This window comes from Hypomesus nipponensis, chromosome 22 (genome assembly GCF_054491055.1).
Source record: "Hypomesus nipponensis isolate SF chromosome 22, ASM5449105v1, whole genome shotgun sequence".
Classification (NCBI taxonomy): domain Eukaryota; kingdom Metazoa; phylum Chordata; class Actinopteri; order Osmeriformes; family Osmeridae; genus Hypomesus; species Hypomesus nipponensis.
Window position 1 is genome coordinate 3499579 of NC_140382.1, and position 17265 is coordinate 3516843.

The following is a 17265-nucleotide window of genomic DNA, read 5'->3' on the forward strand; positions in this document are numbered from 1 at the left end:
TTTTTTTTTGGCCCACTATGGTTTTTTCACTGCAATGAGGCTGTTTTGATGACGTAATCGAGTTCCCTCCTACATGGACAATATGGGAGAGCAGTCGATAGATCAGATTTCAAGAATGCGTGGAATACGTACAAATGCATCGCTGAATAGGTGAGCGATGCCATCGATTATGAAGTAACTAGATTTTAAACTCTTTTTTCTTTAAACATAGTATAAAGAAATGATAGAATACATTGAGAATAAAGCTATTAATTGTGCATTGAGCTACATGACCAGCAAGACCGATAGAGAATCTGCGTCAGTGTTCTACTTTAGCAATACAACTACAATCTTTCGCGTTTTGGACCGTTAAAAAATGCTAGGTTTCGGGGAGTTTGGATTTTGTACGCAATACTTAAGAATATGCACGTTTATTTTGTGTATCCAATGTGTTAGTCAGCAACGCCAATTTTCTTTTGTCAATCTATAGGCTACTTGGCTGTTCATGGCCTGTTAGTGATGTAAAAATGCAGAAAACGGTTCTGTAATAGTAGGATATGCCCGTGTGCATTGCCTGCTCAACAGTTTCTCAATAATAAATTATTTGATGTTACTCAATGTCTAAACGGGTTTATGTTCATAATCCATATTTCTTTTCAGGTGTGATGACACACTCACATACAATGGGATGTAGCTACATGTGATGTAAGCTTCATTTTCAAATATGGGGCAGAGGCTGGTTGATAAGGTAAGATGGACTTCTGGGAGTGGCTAATAGATCTATGTGTCTCTTTGACAGACAAGTTAAGATACTGTATATTACTGTAGCCTACTGTGAATATGATCAGTTGTGCCTCTGGGGTTAAATTCCTCCTCTGACAGTAATCGTGTTTGCAATCGGTTATCTGCTCAGCAGGGGCAGCAGAGCCAGAGGATGGTGATCTTTGGGGCCATCTTCCTCCTGATGACACTCCTTATCCTCTACAGCTCCAACAACGGGAGTGAGATAATCTATGGACCCTTCCACGTGGCCACCAACCACCACTCCATCAAGACCACTGACTTGAGGAAATGGGCTGGAAAAGATGGCTATGTGGCCATGTATGGGAATAAGGTAGGACAGAAAGCACTTGTTTTCTTTTGTCTCTCTGTACTATTAATACTGTGGTGGGCTGCTAAATAACTAATTGAAGCATTGAAAGAGAATGCAACACAGTTGGTTGGGGTCAGAACTATTTTTAGAACATCCACAAGTTTTAACTCAACCCTGCTCATGCTGCTGGGGTCAAATTATGTGGCTAGTGGATTAGAAATGGTTAGAAATTACAGAATGTAGACTAATTGACTGTAAATGTTAGACCAAGTGGTGGTCTATTTATTTGTTAATTTTTTTACTTGGTAGTAAAACATTACTACCAAGTAAAATAAAAAAAACATGTTAAATGTTTGATCATGCCAAAAAAAATGTGCGAGAACCACACAGGGTTAATATCAGAGGCTTATGTTATATTTTACATTTGGGGAATCTGAAACATTATCGGAAACAAATTAATAATTTGCTATTGGATTTGATTTGAGGGGTTTCTCCTCTTCCTCACACTTCATCTGGGGTAGACAGTAGACACAGGGGCCCAATGTTCATGAGGTAAACCTAACCTGCAGTAAGATTGGATAAATATGCCAGCATTTATATCTGATAGGCAGGCATGAGTTCTAAAAAAGTGTTGGCACAGTTACTGTATGTGCACATGCCTGAGCTGAATGTGTTATGCAAGGTTATAAAACTGTATTGTTTTTTGAGGCAAGAATACCCTACTGTTCCAAGTATGTCCTTATGTTTCCCTTCCAACCCTAATCCAACATACCTAATTTGAATAATTAGCTCTTCGACAAGCATAATTGTTTGATACAACTGGCATTAGAGCAAAAATCTAAAGGATGAGGGTAGATCTTGGTTGGACCATCCTGTTCTAAGGGGAGTTGTCCTCCATACCCCCTTTCTGTAGAACATGACCCTACACTGCCACCACTGTGCCCTGGTGACCAGCTCCAGCCATGTCCTCGGCACCAGTTCTGGACCGGAAATTGACCGCACAGAGTGTGTGATCCGCATGAACGACGCCCCTACCTTTGGGTATGAGGCCGACGTAGGAAATCGAACCTCTCTCAGGGTGGTGGCCCACTCTAGTGTGTTCCGGGTGGCCCGGCGGCCAGGAGAGTTCCTGAACCGGATGGGAAACACGGTAGTCATATTCTGGGGTCCTCCTACCAAGATAGGAAAGGAGGCCAAAGGCACCTTGTATCGTCTGATTCAGAGGGTCAGCATGACTTACAGTAACCTATCCAGCTTCGCCATTGCACCCAATAAAATGCGAAAGTTTGACAACTTATTTCAGAAGGAGACGGGACGAGACAGGTAGGGAAAACAACAAAATAGGGACACTACGAAGATGATAAATCTGTATTAATTTATTGTTTATTATACACAAGTATACTGTATAGATACAATATAAATGCAGAGACAACACTTGTTCTTGTAATGTACTTGAAATCATGTTTTTCATCAAATAAAAATGTTCAGGGTTAAAACAAATGTATTCTTCAAAGGAATACATTTAAAACATGAGTCACAGACAGGACTTTCTCTGCACTTTAACAGACAGAAGTCTCAGTCATGGCTAAGCACTGGGTGGTTCACCATGGTGATTGCCATAGAGATCTGTGACAACATTAAAGTCTATGGCATGGTCCCTTCTAGCCACTGTGGGTAAGTACATAGACAAAGGAACTCTTGGTATACTAATGAGGGATGTTTTATGAATAAGAAGCAATTACAGAGCCATTCGTTTTTTTTGTGTGTAATCATGAGTTTGCTGCCATCTCTGAGCAATTGGTTAATCAGCCATGCTGATCGTTATAAAATAATCCCCTGTCATGACAAGCAGCACTTTCATTTTACACTCAGCATAATCAGTCCCAGATAAGTGCTCCAGGCTATAGTACATGTATCAATTGAGTGTCACTGGGGTGACAGATCTCTGCCACCTCTAGAGGTTGGTGTCTTGAGAAATGCCATACTTGCCTATCTACAGAGTATTACCAATGTGTCAATTTTTAATCTTTCCCCATCCAGACGGAAACCTCAGCCTAAGAAGATGCCCTACCACTATTACAAACCCAGAGGGCCAGACGAATGTGTAATGTACCTCCAGAATGAAAGGAGTCGGAGGGGCCCCCACCATCGTTTCATCACAGAGAAACACGTGTTCGCTCGCTGGGCCAAGCAGTACAACATCACCTTCACTCACCCCACCTGGTGATGGGAGTCGGAACAAAGGGATAGGCAGTTATAATCCCCATTATGTAAAATAGCAGAGATGATCACACAAAAGTCTGGACATGCAGCTGTGGACTACTTGTGTTGAATTGAATCAGCTGTATTGCTTCTACCCCACAGCATGGTAGTAAGTGGCCATCTTTGTTGGGAACTACCTCCTGTGTGAGATCTTGTGATAAGAGCGTCTGCTAAATGACTAAATGTGTGAGACAATTAAGGCGTTCTTCCTTTTCAAACTTGTAATGTAAAAGCTCTAACTGTGTAAACAGATACTTTTTAATGTTTTCATTCTCATGAAAGCTATAAAAACAGAGTACCAAGTTCAACTATTATTCACTGTATTCAACAAGGTAATGGGGATCTGACAAATGAAGTGTTTTTGTAAATAGAATGAACAGGAATTCATACTGTATGATTTCAGAATGAATATATATGTTTCTAATGTTTGTTTTGTTTTTCTTGCCACAAAGCATTTAAAAATATTTAAGAAATGATTCCCACTTATCTCGGCGGATTGTATAAGCCAAGATCAAGTCAAATGTTTAAATAGTTAATGCCAGAGCCTGCCGGGTGTACTAATAGTATAATGTAACTGATATGCCAATCATGTGGAAACACAATGCCTGTTGAATGTCAATTAACAATTTGGTGCTATATTAAGGCAATGTTTAGATGCAATATATTTTGTCTCACTCAAAGGCCCCATATCATCTTCTCCACTCACATACTGGTCCAAATCTTTCGAATATGGACCATAAATGATTAACTAAGACAAAGATAAGAGTTATGGCACTGTGTTTTATTTGTTCTGTCTCTAGATACTGTTAAAACTAGTTTTAATTAAAGTTTGGAATGGGCCCTCGGGCATTTACACCACTGAATTTTAATGTTTTATTAGGTATTTGCTGTTTGAAATCACAAAATGGAAGCACAAACATGTTGCCTCATCAGCTTGACTTGTGACTTGCTGTGTAGCATCCCGGGGCATGCAAATATTGAATGGTACAACTGAATGTTACATTATTTATAGGTGTATATGTGTTGTTATATTCTGTTATTCTTTATAAATGTTATGTACCAATGCATTTAACTTTTATTTACATATTATCCTTAAAAGGTCTTAAGCATAGTACTATTAACAGCGGGTCTTTCTGTGAAACAAAAAATTCCATCCCCATCCCATGAACAAGAGATACAATGCAACATGTTTTGGGCTTAAAGAAATACCACAATTCATGTATGAGATTGTTTTCACATGATAGGTATTCTGGTAATGTACAGAGCAAATGATAGTAAATTCCAGAACACAATGTTAGCCAATGCCCCTGGGGTCAGTTGCCAGTCATGACTCCCTTTGAAGAACTGTGACCAGGTTCATCTTGTCGAGGAATTCAGTTGTCACCTTTCTGTTATGAACTGATTGTGAATGCAACGCTGATTTTCTGTCTCAGTCCAGCCATAGAGATTAAGATGGCTTCCTGTGGAATCAGACATTGTGGATCAGAACAGCGGGACAAACAAGTTTAGATCACAAGACACAAGATGACAGACAGACATTGGATCTATGAACTATACTAAAAGGTTTCCATAGTCACACAAAACATGAGAAAGTCAGAATTGACAGTGATTTCCTGGCCTGGAAATGTTAAATCTGGGACATGGGAATGTCCATGTAAATTCATGAAATAATAATAGCATAGATAACAAAAGTGTATGTTATACTCTCTTTTAATATGTACATCTAGTTAATTTATAGAAACTATTTTTAAAGTCATGGAAATCCTTTTCCTCCAAAATGTGACTCATTGGGAGTAAAAAAAAGCATTTTTGCAATGTATTCCAAGTAGACTTGTCGTTAAAGATGGGGGAAATGACCCGGAAAACCTTTCCGAAGCAACAAGCCATTTGAAACAATTGTGTCAAAGTTTCGCTTTTTCAAAGAGTTTGATACATCCTCTCCATAGGGAGATCTACTGGTCAGTTCATGGTATGGTGACTATCGAGAGTATGAAGGAATCAAGTGATGTCAAGTCCTAACGATAGTCAGGAGCTGTTCGGACCAATGAAATTGTCAGGGCGGGCTTTATAGGATGATGGACAGATGATCAACAGTAACGTAATCAACCACGTCACCAAACGTAGAACGTCAACCCAAGAGCGCTTGGGTTGACTTTGTTTTCAACAAACAACATATTACGTTGCTCTGATTGGTTGTAGGTCTAACCAAATGAGCAAAGAGGCATTTGTTTTACAAGTTTGGTTGAAACACGCCCCATACTCACAGCCCAACAGAGAGTTATCAGAGTCATATGACTAGAATTATGAGTATGACAACATCAGGCTAGTATTGTTTAGTGGCAAGAGCGCTGACTTAGAGTAAGGCTGTGGGATCAATACTACCTCCTTAATACACCTTAGAGCAAGCATTTGCTAAATGAATACATTATTATTGATATTGTAGTCCAGGGGCTGAAGTGTTGGGACGCTCGTGCAACTGGGAAAAGGATGTCCACATATGAAGGCTGGCAAAAAAAATGACCAGAGATATGTGCTTGCATGAACAATGAAAGGTGTTGATTTCAGAACTGGTCAACTGGGAATTAATCAAAAGATTTTTATTTAAGAAAATAATTCTCTACAGTGCTTGCACTCAAGCTATTTTTTTTTGCTGACAAACTAACCAGCCTTTGAGAAAAGCATGGGATTGATGTTTCTGGCATTTGTAGTTAGATTTTACATAATTGGAATAGATTTGGTTAAATTGTGATCCAGTAGTGTCATTCTGGCTCTGTCGATTAATGTATTTCATAGCATCCGTAAATACACTCTGCGCACAATTATTAGGAAAGTGAGTATTTTGACAAAATCATTTTAATGCATATTTTTCAACTCCAAGCTGTATAAACTTGAATGCTTATTGGATTTAAGCATTTCAGGTGATATTTGTGTAATGAGGGAGGATGTGGCCTAAGGAGATCAACACCCTATAAGAAGGTGTGCATAATTAATAGGCAGCTTCTTGTCCTCAGGCAAAATGGGCCAAAAGAGATATTATGTCTTTGAGTAAACGCCGCCCTCAAATAAACGCTGCACCCAAAAAAATCTGAAAATGGTTATTTAATTGGTTATAGTCATCCCTAGTATTTATTACACATGTACATAACTTTCTGCACAGCTTTCTGTTTGAAAGCTAACATGTATGAATGTTTCGGCATGCTACTTCAGATTTCTACAAAATGTAGAACACTTGTATTTGAGACAGTTGTACTACCAAAGCACACCAAATTGATAGCCAATGAGAAAGGGGGTTGCTGCACTCATAGACAAAGAATAGACAAGGAGGTCAGTGGTGGTAAATTAAACTTGTGTTTTTAGCTGCACGATTCATTTGTCACAATGCCAGCAACAAAGTTGTCTATGGCTTTACTGCAGCTACAATTCACGAAATCTCTTACTAATTAAACGCCGCCCTCAAATAAAGGCCGCCCTCAAATAAACGCTGCACCAAAAATGAATGTTATTTAATAAACGCTGCAGCATTTATTCAATAGTAACCGACTCTGAAAAGTCAAAAATGTTAGTCTTTCAGAGGGATGCAGCACTCTTGAAATTGCTAAGATATTGGGGTGGGATCACAGAACCAAACGTTTTGTTGGAAACAGTCAACAGGGTCGCAAGAAAAGTCTGCATCTTTCAAAAAGACCATGATTTTGTATGCAGGACAATGCTCCATCCCATGCATCTAAGTACTCCACTGCGTGGCTAGCCAGTAAAGGCCTTAAGGATGAAAGAATAATGACATGGCCCCCTTCTCACCTGACCTAAACTCTATGGACTTGTTGAGCCTTCTTAAACAAGATTTACAGTGAAGGAAAACAGTACCCTTCTCTGAACAGTGTCTAGGAGGCTGTGGTTGCTGCTGCACAAAACGTTGATCGTCAACAGATCAAGAAACTGACAAACCCCATGAATGGAAAGCTTATTACTGATATTGAAAAGATGGGTGGCTATATTGGTCACTGATTTTTTGGGGAAATGTCAGAAATGTTTATTTGAGTTGTTTATCATTCTCACTGTAACAGATGGAGATAAACAAGTTTTTATTTTAGTTGCCCAATAATTGTGCACACATAGATATTCTCCTAAGAAAGCCAAAACTTCACTTTTACTTTCTTAAATATTCAGGATTGAGGTTTATTGACATTTTGGATTGACCAAGAGAACTGTGATTGTTCAATAATAAAATGAATCCTCAAAAATACAACTTGCCTAATAATTGTGCACACAGTGTATGTCTCCACTTACACATGCCAGTTTGAAGCCACGCTCGACACGTTTATATCAATACCCATTGTATCGAAAGGTCTATATCGTTTGTGAGCACAGCTTTGAGCTCAACACCACTACTAGTTGTCATCTCACACACACATACACACACACCTCTGTGCGTATGGTCCTACTGCCCTGTGAAGGACAGGTGTTCAGGTAGAGATCAAACAACAGGCTGGGGTCTGTCACGTCCAGGTTCTGGTCTGCGTCCACACTGGCCTCCAGGCCCTGCAGCCCTCCAAATACCACCAGTAAGTGCCTGAGAGGAAGACAGAATTGTAGACAGCCATCAAAAAAGACAAGCATTTCAGAACCAGCCTAAACCCAAACCATAACATGTTCTTTGGACAAGGCTTCTGGGGTTAAATGTACAGAGATGCGTACGCATAAAAATGGGCACAGAAACGTGTTCAGGTGTTTCTACACAGTTTCAGATTTATGAAAAAAACTAGGCGTGAGAATCATGCTTACCTTTGTGCACTTTAGAACCCATGCGTACACTATGTTTTGAGATGTGATACGGTGACAAAGTGACTTAAAAGGTGGAAAGAAAGTGCATGCATTACAAATGACAGTTTTAGTTGATCTACAATGGGAGTAAATTGTAGGCCATCTATAAATTATGCCAATGATCTTGCTTTAGCCTATTTAGCCAGAAAGAAAAAAAGTGAATTTGCACATTTGAAAAATTTGATATTTGGCATATACAGTACTATTGGTGCGTAATTGCTGCTTTAACACTTTTGGAGGACATCGCCAATGGGTGATTAGGGCAAGCAGGAGTTCAGGGATCGTACAGATTTATTGGCCCACAATGACGACTGGTTGATAAATCGTAATAGATATCCACAACAGCAGGCATGTTAGTATTATTATAATATAGTTTTAACCTATTGCTGGTGAGCTATCAACAGCTGGCTGCAGTAAAGTTAGATACAGTAAGTTATCAGTCCAGTGCAGGGGCAGAGTGCGTGCTAGTAGGTAGGTTGATAGACTGGTAGCTTGTCCAATCACCCACAGATGTTGGATCGATGTCATATTACCGTCAAACCTTTAGATGCATTGGTTGCTATCAAGATGTTTATTTCGTCAAAAATGACAAAAAGTGCTCCTCAACAACATTGCCTACACCATCTTATACTGTGTCCAATACTGTGACAGATTAAAACGGTCATCTTCTGACAACCGTCTGGTGGTCCCAACTTTCAAGAGCGCCCACTCCCAACGCAAGCTCTTCTTCTGTCTAGCCCCCCAATGGTGGAATAATCTCCCCACCTCCATCAGAGATACTGACCGTCTCTCCACCTTAAAAAAAAGGCTGAAGACGCACTTGTTCCGGGAGTACAACGGAAAGATTTGTTGGATCAGATGTTAATTTCCTCCAGGAACACATTGACACCTATTGAGTGACTTGTTGCACTTGTTGGCTAGTTGTAACTGATTCAACTACTTGTACTCGCTGCGAATTATATTATTGTTGCTTGCTTTCCTCCAGGTACACTATCACTATCGAGGATCATGTTGTTTACAGGAGTCATTGATTGCAAAAACCGATTTTACCTTGTCATAGTGAATAACCTGGGAGTCAGCTAAATGCGTCTGCTAAATGACTAAATGTCATGTAAATGTGAATAACGACAGTTCAGTGGGTAAAATGGACATACAATGAACCTCAAAGTCCATTAACACCTCTTTCCTACATTTTAGTCATTTAGCAGACGCTCTTATCCAGAGCGACTTACAGTAAGTACAGGAACATTCCCGAGGCAAGTAGGGTGAAGTGCCTTGCCCAAGGACACAATGTCATTTTGCACAGCCGGGAATCGAACTGGCAGATTACTGCTTCAGATTACTAGCCCAATTCCCTAACCGCTCAGCCACTGACTCCCATCCTATCTAAATCTCACAACTTGAAACTGCACCTGTAAAACGATCGGTTTAGAAAAAGCTGAATTTGTGACATCACAAATGTAGCATCACCTTTGTCACGCCCCAACATTTACATACAAACCAGCCCTCTGGTGTTCTGGCCGACACTCCGACACTAGTTTAGCTGCGCGCTGCTCTGTGTACTTCCACGGGAATTACAAAGGTGAACGTTTGGACGTTTTAAAGGATATTGAAAATGGACCATCGTAAATGCAGTGTTCCAGTCTGTACAGCGAAAGCTAACACTTTTCAGAGTCTTCCTAAGGAACCAAACACTCGACGGGCTGTGATGTTTGTCTATGAGAAGATCCCTGTGCAGTTTGACCCTCAATTACACATTTGCTCGAACCATTTCACAGAGGACAGTTTTGAAAATCTGGGACAATGTAAAGCAGGATTTGCTATAAAGCTGTTGCTGAAAAGAGGTGCTGTTACGACCTTATGTTCATCACAATCGCAAGCTTTAATATGATGTTGTCGCTAACAAATCCTTGCACCACCCCAACACCTCAGAGCAGTTCCCTCCCCAAGACTACAGGCAGCAGGTCAGAGCACACTAGGCAGTCAGTCACATGCAGTCACAGTAGGCCACACATAAGCCTACACAAGTTTTTTTTCCGATTACGCCTCACTTTAAAATGTTGGTTGTTGATTCATGAGCGTTCTTGTTTTGATGGCTGTGGCATTTTTTGTGTATACACTAATAGTTATGTTTTGATGTAAAAGAAGGGTCTAACCTCTAACCTGGTTTGACCCAGATTATATATTCATGAAAACAGTGACCAAAGTCTCTCCAGTTTGTGAGTAGCCTACAGTACAGTGTGTATAAGAAAGAAATTAGTTGCAATTCAGATGTACAGACACAGTCTATTCATAGTAAATGTGGAATTTGATTAAAGTAACCCTAATGGACCATACTAGACCACACTGAAGAACTCAGGCTTAAGTGAATTTGAATTTCTATTTCTCATCAGCAATCATATGAATACTTTACACTGCTTAGATGCCAGGGTATAACGTTACACACACATTTTCAGTCTTGGTCTGTGGACTCCCTGATGTAGCCCTGGCCACCCCTTGGCCACCCCATATATAAAAGTCTGGTTCTGTCAGGCCAAATAGTGTCCTACCTGACGTCACAATGCTGTTCCAAAGCAAGGACGCGTCCGTCGCTATGCCGACCTTAAATTCCTGAGATATCTACGCGTGCTAGCAGGAAACTGTCATGGTTGCTATACTGGTTACTAGGTAGGAAGTTTTGTATTTAGGCTTATTTAAACCAATTTATTCTACTCTATTATTTAACGTGTTCACTTGTGTGACATTCCCGAGACAGCAAAGCGCGCAGGTAGAATACTATACATGTTGCCTTCCCGGTCTGTTAAAATTGATGCTAAATAAGTACTTTTTTTGACGAAAACAACAAGCTAGCTAGCACCAGCTATCAAACGAGTGAAAACGTTAAATGGACTGGAATGTTGCACGTTCCCTGCAATAGAACGGATGGTTGTCAATTCAGGAGGTCAGATGGTTGAGCGGTTAGGGAGTCGACACCGTGATCGGTGATACTGATTTCAGTAATCGGCACCAAAAAACCTGATCGGAGCATCTCTGTCAAACATAATAACAACATGAGGCCAACGTTTTACATGAAGCTCAAAAAACAATATTTGCACTCAAATTAATGTGGAAAAGAACGGGGTGACCAGGGGTCAAATGTATCAAACTCTGTAAATTCATCTGTAAAAGTATACATATGCAGAAAAATGGAAACGGTCGATTTGCTTGAGGGCATTCCAACACACAGCCTGCTCACTCAGTACAAAGATCCAAAAGAGTGGCCCTCGGAAATCTATTACGATTTATCAACCGTCAGTCATCATCGTGGGCCAATAAATCTGCACGATCCCTGAACTCCTGCACGCCTTTATCACCCATTGGCGTTGTCTTCCAAAAGCGTTAAAGCAGATAATATATGCCAATTATCACATTTGGCATAGCTCATTTGTGGCCCAAATTCACACATTTTCTTTTTAGGCTAAATACAGGTTAAAGCGAGATAATTGGCATAATTTATAGATAGCCTATACAATTTACTCCCATTGTAGTAAAGTAGAACTGTAAGTAAAACTGTCATTTATAGGGGTGTAACGATATATATTGTGGAATATATCTCAATACAACATTTTTAAAGAATGTATCGTACAGTTATGGCAATATTTTTACAATACAACGTCCGTTTGATCTTATTCGTTGAGCTAACACCACACGACCTACTCTGCACCTGCGTCATGCGTGCCTTCATTGCATTCACAGAAATCGCTTGAACGGAGTTAACTAAATTGTATGTACAATAAGAGAAAATTATTGAAAATATTTAATAAATGTTGCTCAAAATATTGTGATACATATTGTACACCCAGTATTGTGATACGTATTGAATCGTGAGCTCAGTGTATCGTTACACCCGTAGTCATTTGTAATGCATGTACTTTCTTGCCTACGTTTGGTCCCTCTGTCTCACCGTATCACATCTAATAATATAGCATAGGTGGTCTACGCATGGGTTCTAAAGTGTGCAGAGGTACATAGATTCTAATGCCACGTGCTTCTTCATAAATCTGAAACTGTAGAAACACCTGAACACGTTTCTGCGCCCATTTAATGCGTATGTGCCTTTGTACATTTGGCCCCTGGAATTTGATTAGGAAGCTCACTTGAAGGGTTTGATAGAAGCCTGGTCAATGTTCCATCCTTTCTCTGATGTGCCAATGGTCAGGTCATAGCCCTCTTTGTATGGACACTCAGTGAAAACAGTACCTGTAGTTACATTCAAAACAAATAGTGTGAACTAAACATTGTGTACATACTGAGAAAGTATTGCATGTGTGTGATAAGTTTGTGTGTTTAACCTGTGTGTCATACATACTGAGACCCGATGCTAGACGAACACTGTATCCCCAGTACAGCCCTCCTTGTGAGCGTGGTACATGAGGGGCCACTACCACACCTTTGTATATACGGCTCTCTGTGGAATTTATGATGGAATTAGAACTATGAGAAACACACACCTCACATAAAATGCTCCTTACGAAAGTTTTTTTTTTTTTGTCTGAAAAACTCCAGAGATCACCATTATTCTGGTTCTTGTTCAGGTGGACAGTTACTCGTAGACCAGGCTGCAGCTGCTTGTCGATCTGCACTTCCTACAGAGGAAGACTGGCTTTAGTTCCTTCATCTACTGAGTGAAGACACCAACTAAGTGTGGTTCTCCTTGATGTGAATAACTGATCATGGTCAAATGTTACAATTTGAAATGCTTTCAAATACAGTGTGTAATTTCAGTTGTGTTTTTTTAAAGACTAGCTCATTGATTATGTCATGGCAGGCAAGATCAGCAACACAGATGTATTGGATGGTTCTTGAGTTATTCATCCCAGGTCTAGTGTATGCTAGCCTACTTGCAGGTAAACTATAAGGTGCATCCCTAACCTTCCACATTCCACAGTTGACAAAGGAGCCCTTCCCTGGTCTGCTGGGCCTGTCGAGGACCACCCCTTCCCGGTACTCTGACTCCTCATCTATCCTCATATGGTGTGGGCTGTCCAGAGGATTGAGCAAGCCTGGATACACACAGACATTAACATTTATTCATTTGGCATATGCTTTTATCTGAAGCAATGTACAAAAGTGGTAAGTGCAGCAGTTTCTGTAAACAGTTTTAAGAGTATTAGAGTTTAACAGTATGCCAAAAGTCTTGTGACAAGACAGTGCAACAAAAAATGATTATTTCAAATAGAACATTGTAAAAAGGTATATACGATTATACAAAACATTATCAGATAAGGGCACATGTGGGTTAGAGGCTGCAGTGTTACCCTAACATTGTTTTTGAGGGGCAGCCCCCCCAGCTGTTTTCACACACATGCAATTTACTTCTTGCTCGTCACCTAAAATTAAATTCATTTGTGACAAAAGTTCACGCAATGTTGCCCACTTGCCCTTGGTATTTACACCTGATTGCCTGTCGATGAGTACACTAGATTCACTGGCAGCGACTACATTCGCGTGAATTTGCCCATTTGCTCCTCGCAAGCGACCCCATGTGGTGCTTGGAATAGCATTTACTCCTTTGCATATACTGTGCTAGCTGTGATACGCATGGAACACACTGGCTGCAAAGTGCCACGGTTGGCTGTGAAAACGCAGCCTTTTTCCTTTTGGCGCCCGTGTTATAGCCTATATTAAGTGTCCTACATATATGCCATGTGTATGTACCATGTCAGCTTTAAATGTGAAAAAGGAAAGTTCAGAGGTGAAAGGTGATCGGCGCAGAGAAATGAGCATCTAGTGTGAACAGCCTTACGCCATTCGTTGCCGATCATAGCGCTTTACAGCCTGTGTGTTCCAGGCGTAAGGTTGTTGTCAAACTCACCAGCATACTGTAGATCCTGATGTTTTGGGAAAAAACATTTACGTAGATACCTTGTGGGTAAACAAGCAGAAAGAGGGAGGGGGGAAATCTTCTCAAAAATAAATACTCAGACAGCCTTGTATATATTTGACTGTCATCTCATAGGATACTTCTTACTGTGGACATTCCAAGAACTGAAGGATTCTAGCAAGCTGAATGCAGGCTTGGCCCTTCTTCTTAACACCTGTAAATTCTCCTTCCACACTCCTGGAAAGAACAAAAAACACCAGCATTGTTTTACGGTCAAGTTGTCATGAATTATAGGTCTTTAGTGAACGGACTACATCTAAAGATGTACCTGACATCCTCTCCATGCTCGTCAAACACGACAATCTCATCAATACAGAAAACACCGCAGGCTCTAGCAATCTGTCCAGCCAGGTACGTACGGAGTTCCGTTGACTGGGCATTGTCCATGACAGACCCAGGCAGGGCTACCGTCACAGTGTATTGTCGCCCTGAGAATATAATAATATGTATTGACAAGGATTACAGGCAAGACACCAAAAACACTGGTCTGCTACTTTAGCGTCAAAATGCATGGATTTGAAAGAGATAGAAATCCCATGAGAAGAAATTTACGAGCAACCATAAACCACCATCCACCGGTACCATGTTTATCATTAGTTAGACATGCATGAGCGATATATATAAAGGTTTAAACGATTCACAAACTACCTTTGGTTTGTTGCAAGTTATTCCCCCTGGCCTTCTCGGCTTCCTCCTCCTGCTGCTGCTGCTGCTTCTCGAGCTGTTGGATGAGCTTTGACTCCTTAATACGTTTCTTCGACTCCTTACCTGCCATACAGGACAGTGGAACTTCATTATTGGTTTGCAGTCAGAGTAAGAAGTGTATTATGTGCATACAGTATAGGCTTGCATTCCACATTACACCTGAGCCCTAAAGTTCTGTGAGAAAGTAAATACAGAAATCAGGAGGAGCAGATGCTCTTTTCAGACATCGACACACACACACGCGCACACATGTATATGATAGGTGGTAGCAAATTAGATAGTTAAGCATTATTCAGAAAACCACAGATTAACCTTAGCCTTTAGGTAGGTAGAGCTAGTTAACTGGGGGACACTCACGTTCAGCTTTAATTTTTTTCCAGTCAACTTTCTCGTCACCCTGTAAAGACAGATACGTGAATACATTATATGCTATACGTCTGCTAAAAATACATGAACAAAGACCTTAAGTTTCTTGAAACATACCTCAGATGAGGCACGTTTATATGCTACGTTCTCAGTCATATCTCCACGCGACATTTCGAACAATCTTTTTTGTCTTTTTAGCGACACTGAGAGAGTACTTCCGGGTCAGGATCATTTCGATAAGAGGTGTAGACCCAAGCCCCCACCCCTCGGCTTGAGGCAACGGCCCCGGTGGATGTAGTTGGTATTGCATTTCCGATTTTCTACCCGACTCGTCCGGTCGTTTTTATTCTATTAACTCCAGTCAACATATCGAAAACTATCTCCCCCAATAATTTTGGTTAGATTCTCGAACCTGGCTCATACTACTAGCTTTCTCATATAAGAATTTTTCCTGATTTTTGCAAAGATTGAAACCAATCCGTAATGGGTAAACTAGCAGCCCATTTATTTGCTTAGGTCAAGAAAAGTTGCCTGGAAACGTGCTCGCGGATACGAACAATGAACGAGCACAAAAGGGAGCATCAGCAAATCGCTGATTTACCTGAGCTGAATGAGAACAGAGAGAAAGGATTTGATAATCTACAGCTGCCTGCCTTTATTGTAGTTTTACAAATGGTTGCACATACATGACGGTTGTTTGTAGAGTTAATTTAAGTTATTTTAAAGCAGATTTAACCATTTTGTAATGAACACTATTATGCACATGGCATGACAAACGTAATTATAGCCTAATCTAATTAGTTATAATATCGTGGCATGTTACGGCTTCATTATATATAGTTGACATGTTATTCTGAGGCAAAGACAAAGATGAATAAATCATGTCTGATAACGTCAATATTTTTATGGTCGTTATATTGTTAGAGCTTTAAGTCAGTTAACACCACAACGATGGCATTAACAATAAGCTAGTAATTGTAAACAACACTCATCATCATTATAATAGTAAAGGTATAGGCTTAATTTGCTTTGCAAAGCTAGAACAACGACGGAGCCAGATATTCAGGTTTAAAGTTTATTTATCCGACACAATACATAGCAGTTAAACTATAAACACAAAGCAAAAAGAACAACGTATAGGCCCTGCACGTATAATACTACAGTACTAATAGTATTGATTTTCGTAAAGCTCACATGTAGGCTATCTGCTTCTTGATCGGACTTGTACCACATTCTGACAGTTTTCTGCAATGCCTTAGCTCCAGCTCACAAGCTCGCGACTGGTTGTCGCAAAGTATGACGTATAGAGCTAGTTGCAAGCATGCATGAGTTTCGGAGCTATAAACAAGCTTCTGCTCAAGACCGGACGAGTCGGTCTGGAAAGATGGTGCGGTCCGTTAGGAGCTCTCGCTTGCCTCACTGCGCCACTGAGCACTTTTCATAGAAATGAATGGGGATCTTACTTGGAAGATCTTGGAAGACAGAAGTAGCTGTCTCTAGTTATATTAACTCTATGTGTAGACCAGAGCCTGTTTAAGGAGAGCCTGCCCACTCCCTATTTAGCCCCATTGTACCGAATTTTGTTGCAGTTCCACCAGAGTTCCACTGGGAGTGATCGCGGTCGAGTGCAAAATGAATGGGAGTCTATGGAGCTAAACGGCTAAATTTGTCTCTTTCGCCTGATTGTCGTTGATAAATCTCTGATTTGATTGTAGTTTTCGCATGTTCAACATGGATTACAGGTCAAAAGTGAAAAAGTGAAAAGTGAAAATGAACGAGTACTTATTTCCTTTCGATTTCTTACAGGTTAAGTCGTCGTTGCCCATAACACGCTAGCATTCTGCTAACAAATGCTGATTGGTTAGTGAAGGACTGACTACGACAAGAGATCCTGCTTGATGGCATCCGAAGCAGAAACGGAATGTCAGAGCATTGGCAACATTAGCAACAACATTAGCAACAACATTAGCGAGCCAAAACTCTTTCTATTGACAGGGAGAACCTGCCAGCTGTGTTGTCGATGCCTTGAGAGAAAAGTGGAAGTAACCAGAGCTTAACATCAAGCAGTTCTGCTTGTACAATTTGTATGACGTCAATGCCATATTCAAAGGCTTTT

The 17265-nt window shown here is 40.4% G+C and overlaps 2 protein-coding genes across 5 annotated transcripts; one reads left to right on the top strand and one right to left on the bottom strand.

The window, feature by feature from the left end:
* Positions 1–4399, top strand: st6galnac6 (ST6 (alpha-N-acetyl-neuraminyl-2,3-beta-galactosyl-1,3)-N-acetylgalactosaminide alpha-2,6-sialyltransferase 6). 4 transcript variants are annotated; one of them, XM_084686868.1, is made up of 6 exons: positions 1–150; positions 640–727; positions 893–1093; positions 1986–2395; positions 2639–2746; positions 3113–4399. In XM_084686868.1, the coding sequence occupies exons 2-6, from the start codon at positions 704–706 to the stop codon at positions 3297–3299; spliced, it is 930 nt and encodes a 309-aa protein (XP_084542994.1). In that variant the 5' UTR covers positions 1–150; positions 640–703; the 3' UTR covers positions 3300–4399. The 4 variants fall into 4 exon arrangements, with proteins under 4 accessions (XP_084542994.1, XP_084542996.1, XP_084542995.1 ...); XM_084686870.1 differs by having other exon boundaries at positions 896–1093; XM_084686869.1 differs by having other exon boundaries at positions 58–174.
* On the bottom strand, positions 4095–15367 carry spout1 (SPOUT domain containing methyltransferase 1). Its single transcript, XM_084686867.1, has 12 exons — positions 15267–15367; positions 15141–15180; positions 14727–14846; positions 14347–14506; positions 14166–14255; positions 14010–14059; positions 13067–13197; positions 12708–12780; positions 12504–12602; positions 12292–12394; positions 7757–7904; positions 4095–4794 (listed from the first exon to the last, which is right to left on the bottom strand). Exons 1-12 carry the CDS (start codon positions 15318–15320, stop codon positions 4726–4728), a joined length of 1137 nt encoding a protein of 378 aa, XP_084542993.1. The 5' UTR covers positions 15321–15367; the 3' UTR covers positions 4095–4725.
* Positions 15368–17265: the final 1898 nt, after the last annotated feature.

What these genes read in the sequence shown, in the direction of transcription:
- st6galnac6 (XM_084686868.1), top strand. Translation starts at nt 704, where the DNA reads ATGGGGCAGAGGCTGGTTGATAAG. An exon ending in GGCAGAGGCTGGTTGATAAG is followed by an intron (nt 728 to 892) that starts GTAAGATGGACT and finishes TTATCTGCTCAG; the next exon opens with CAGGGGCAGCAGAGCCAGAG. An exon ending in GTCCCTTCTAGCCACTGTGG is followed by an intron (nt 2,747 to 3,112) that starts GTAAGTACATAG and finishes TTCCCCATCCAG; the next exon opens with ACGGAAACCTCAGCCTAAGA.
- spout1 (XM_084686867.1), bottom strand. Translation starts at nt 15,320, where the DNA reads ATGTCGCGTGGAGATATGACTGAGAACGTAGCATATAAACGTGCCTCA. An exon ending in ATAAACGTGCCTCATCTGAG is followed by an intron (nt 15,181 to 15,266) that starts GTATGTTTCAAG and finishes CTGTCTTTACAG; the next exon opens with GGTGACGAGAAAGTTGACTG. An exon ending in GAAAAAAATTAAAGCTGAAC is followed by an intron (nt 14,847 to 15,140) that starts GTGAGTGTCCCC and finishes CCTGTATGGCAG; the next exon opens with GTAAGGAGTCGAAGAAACGT.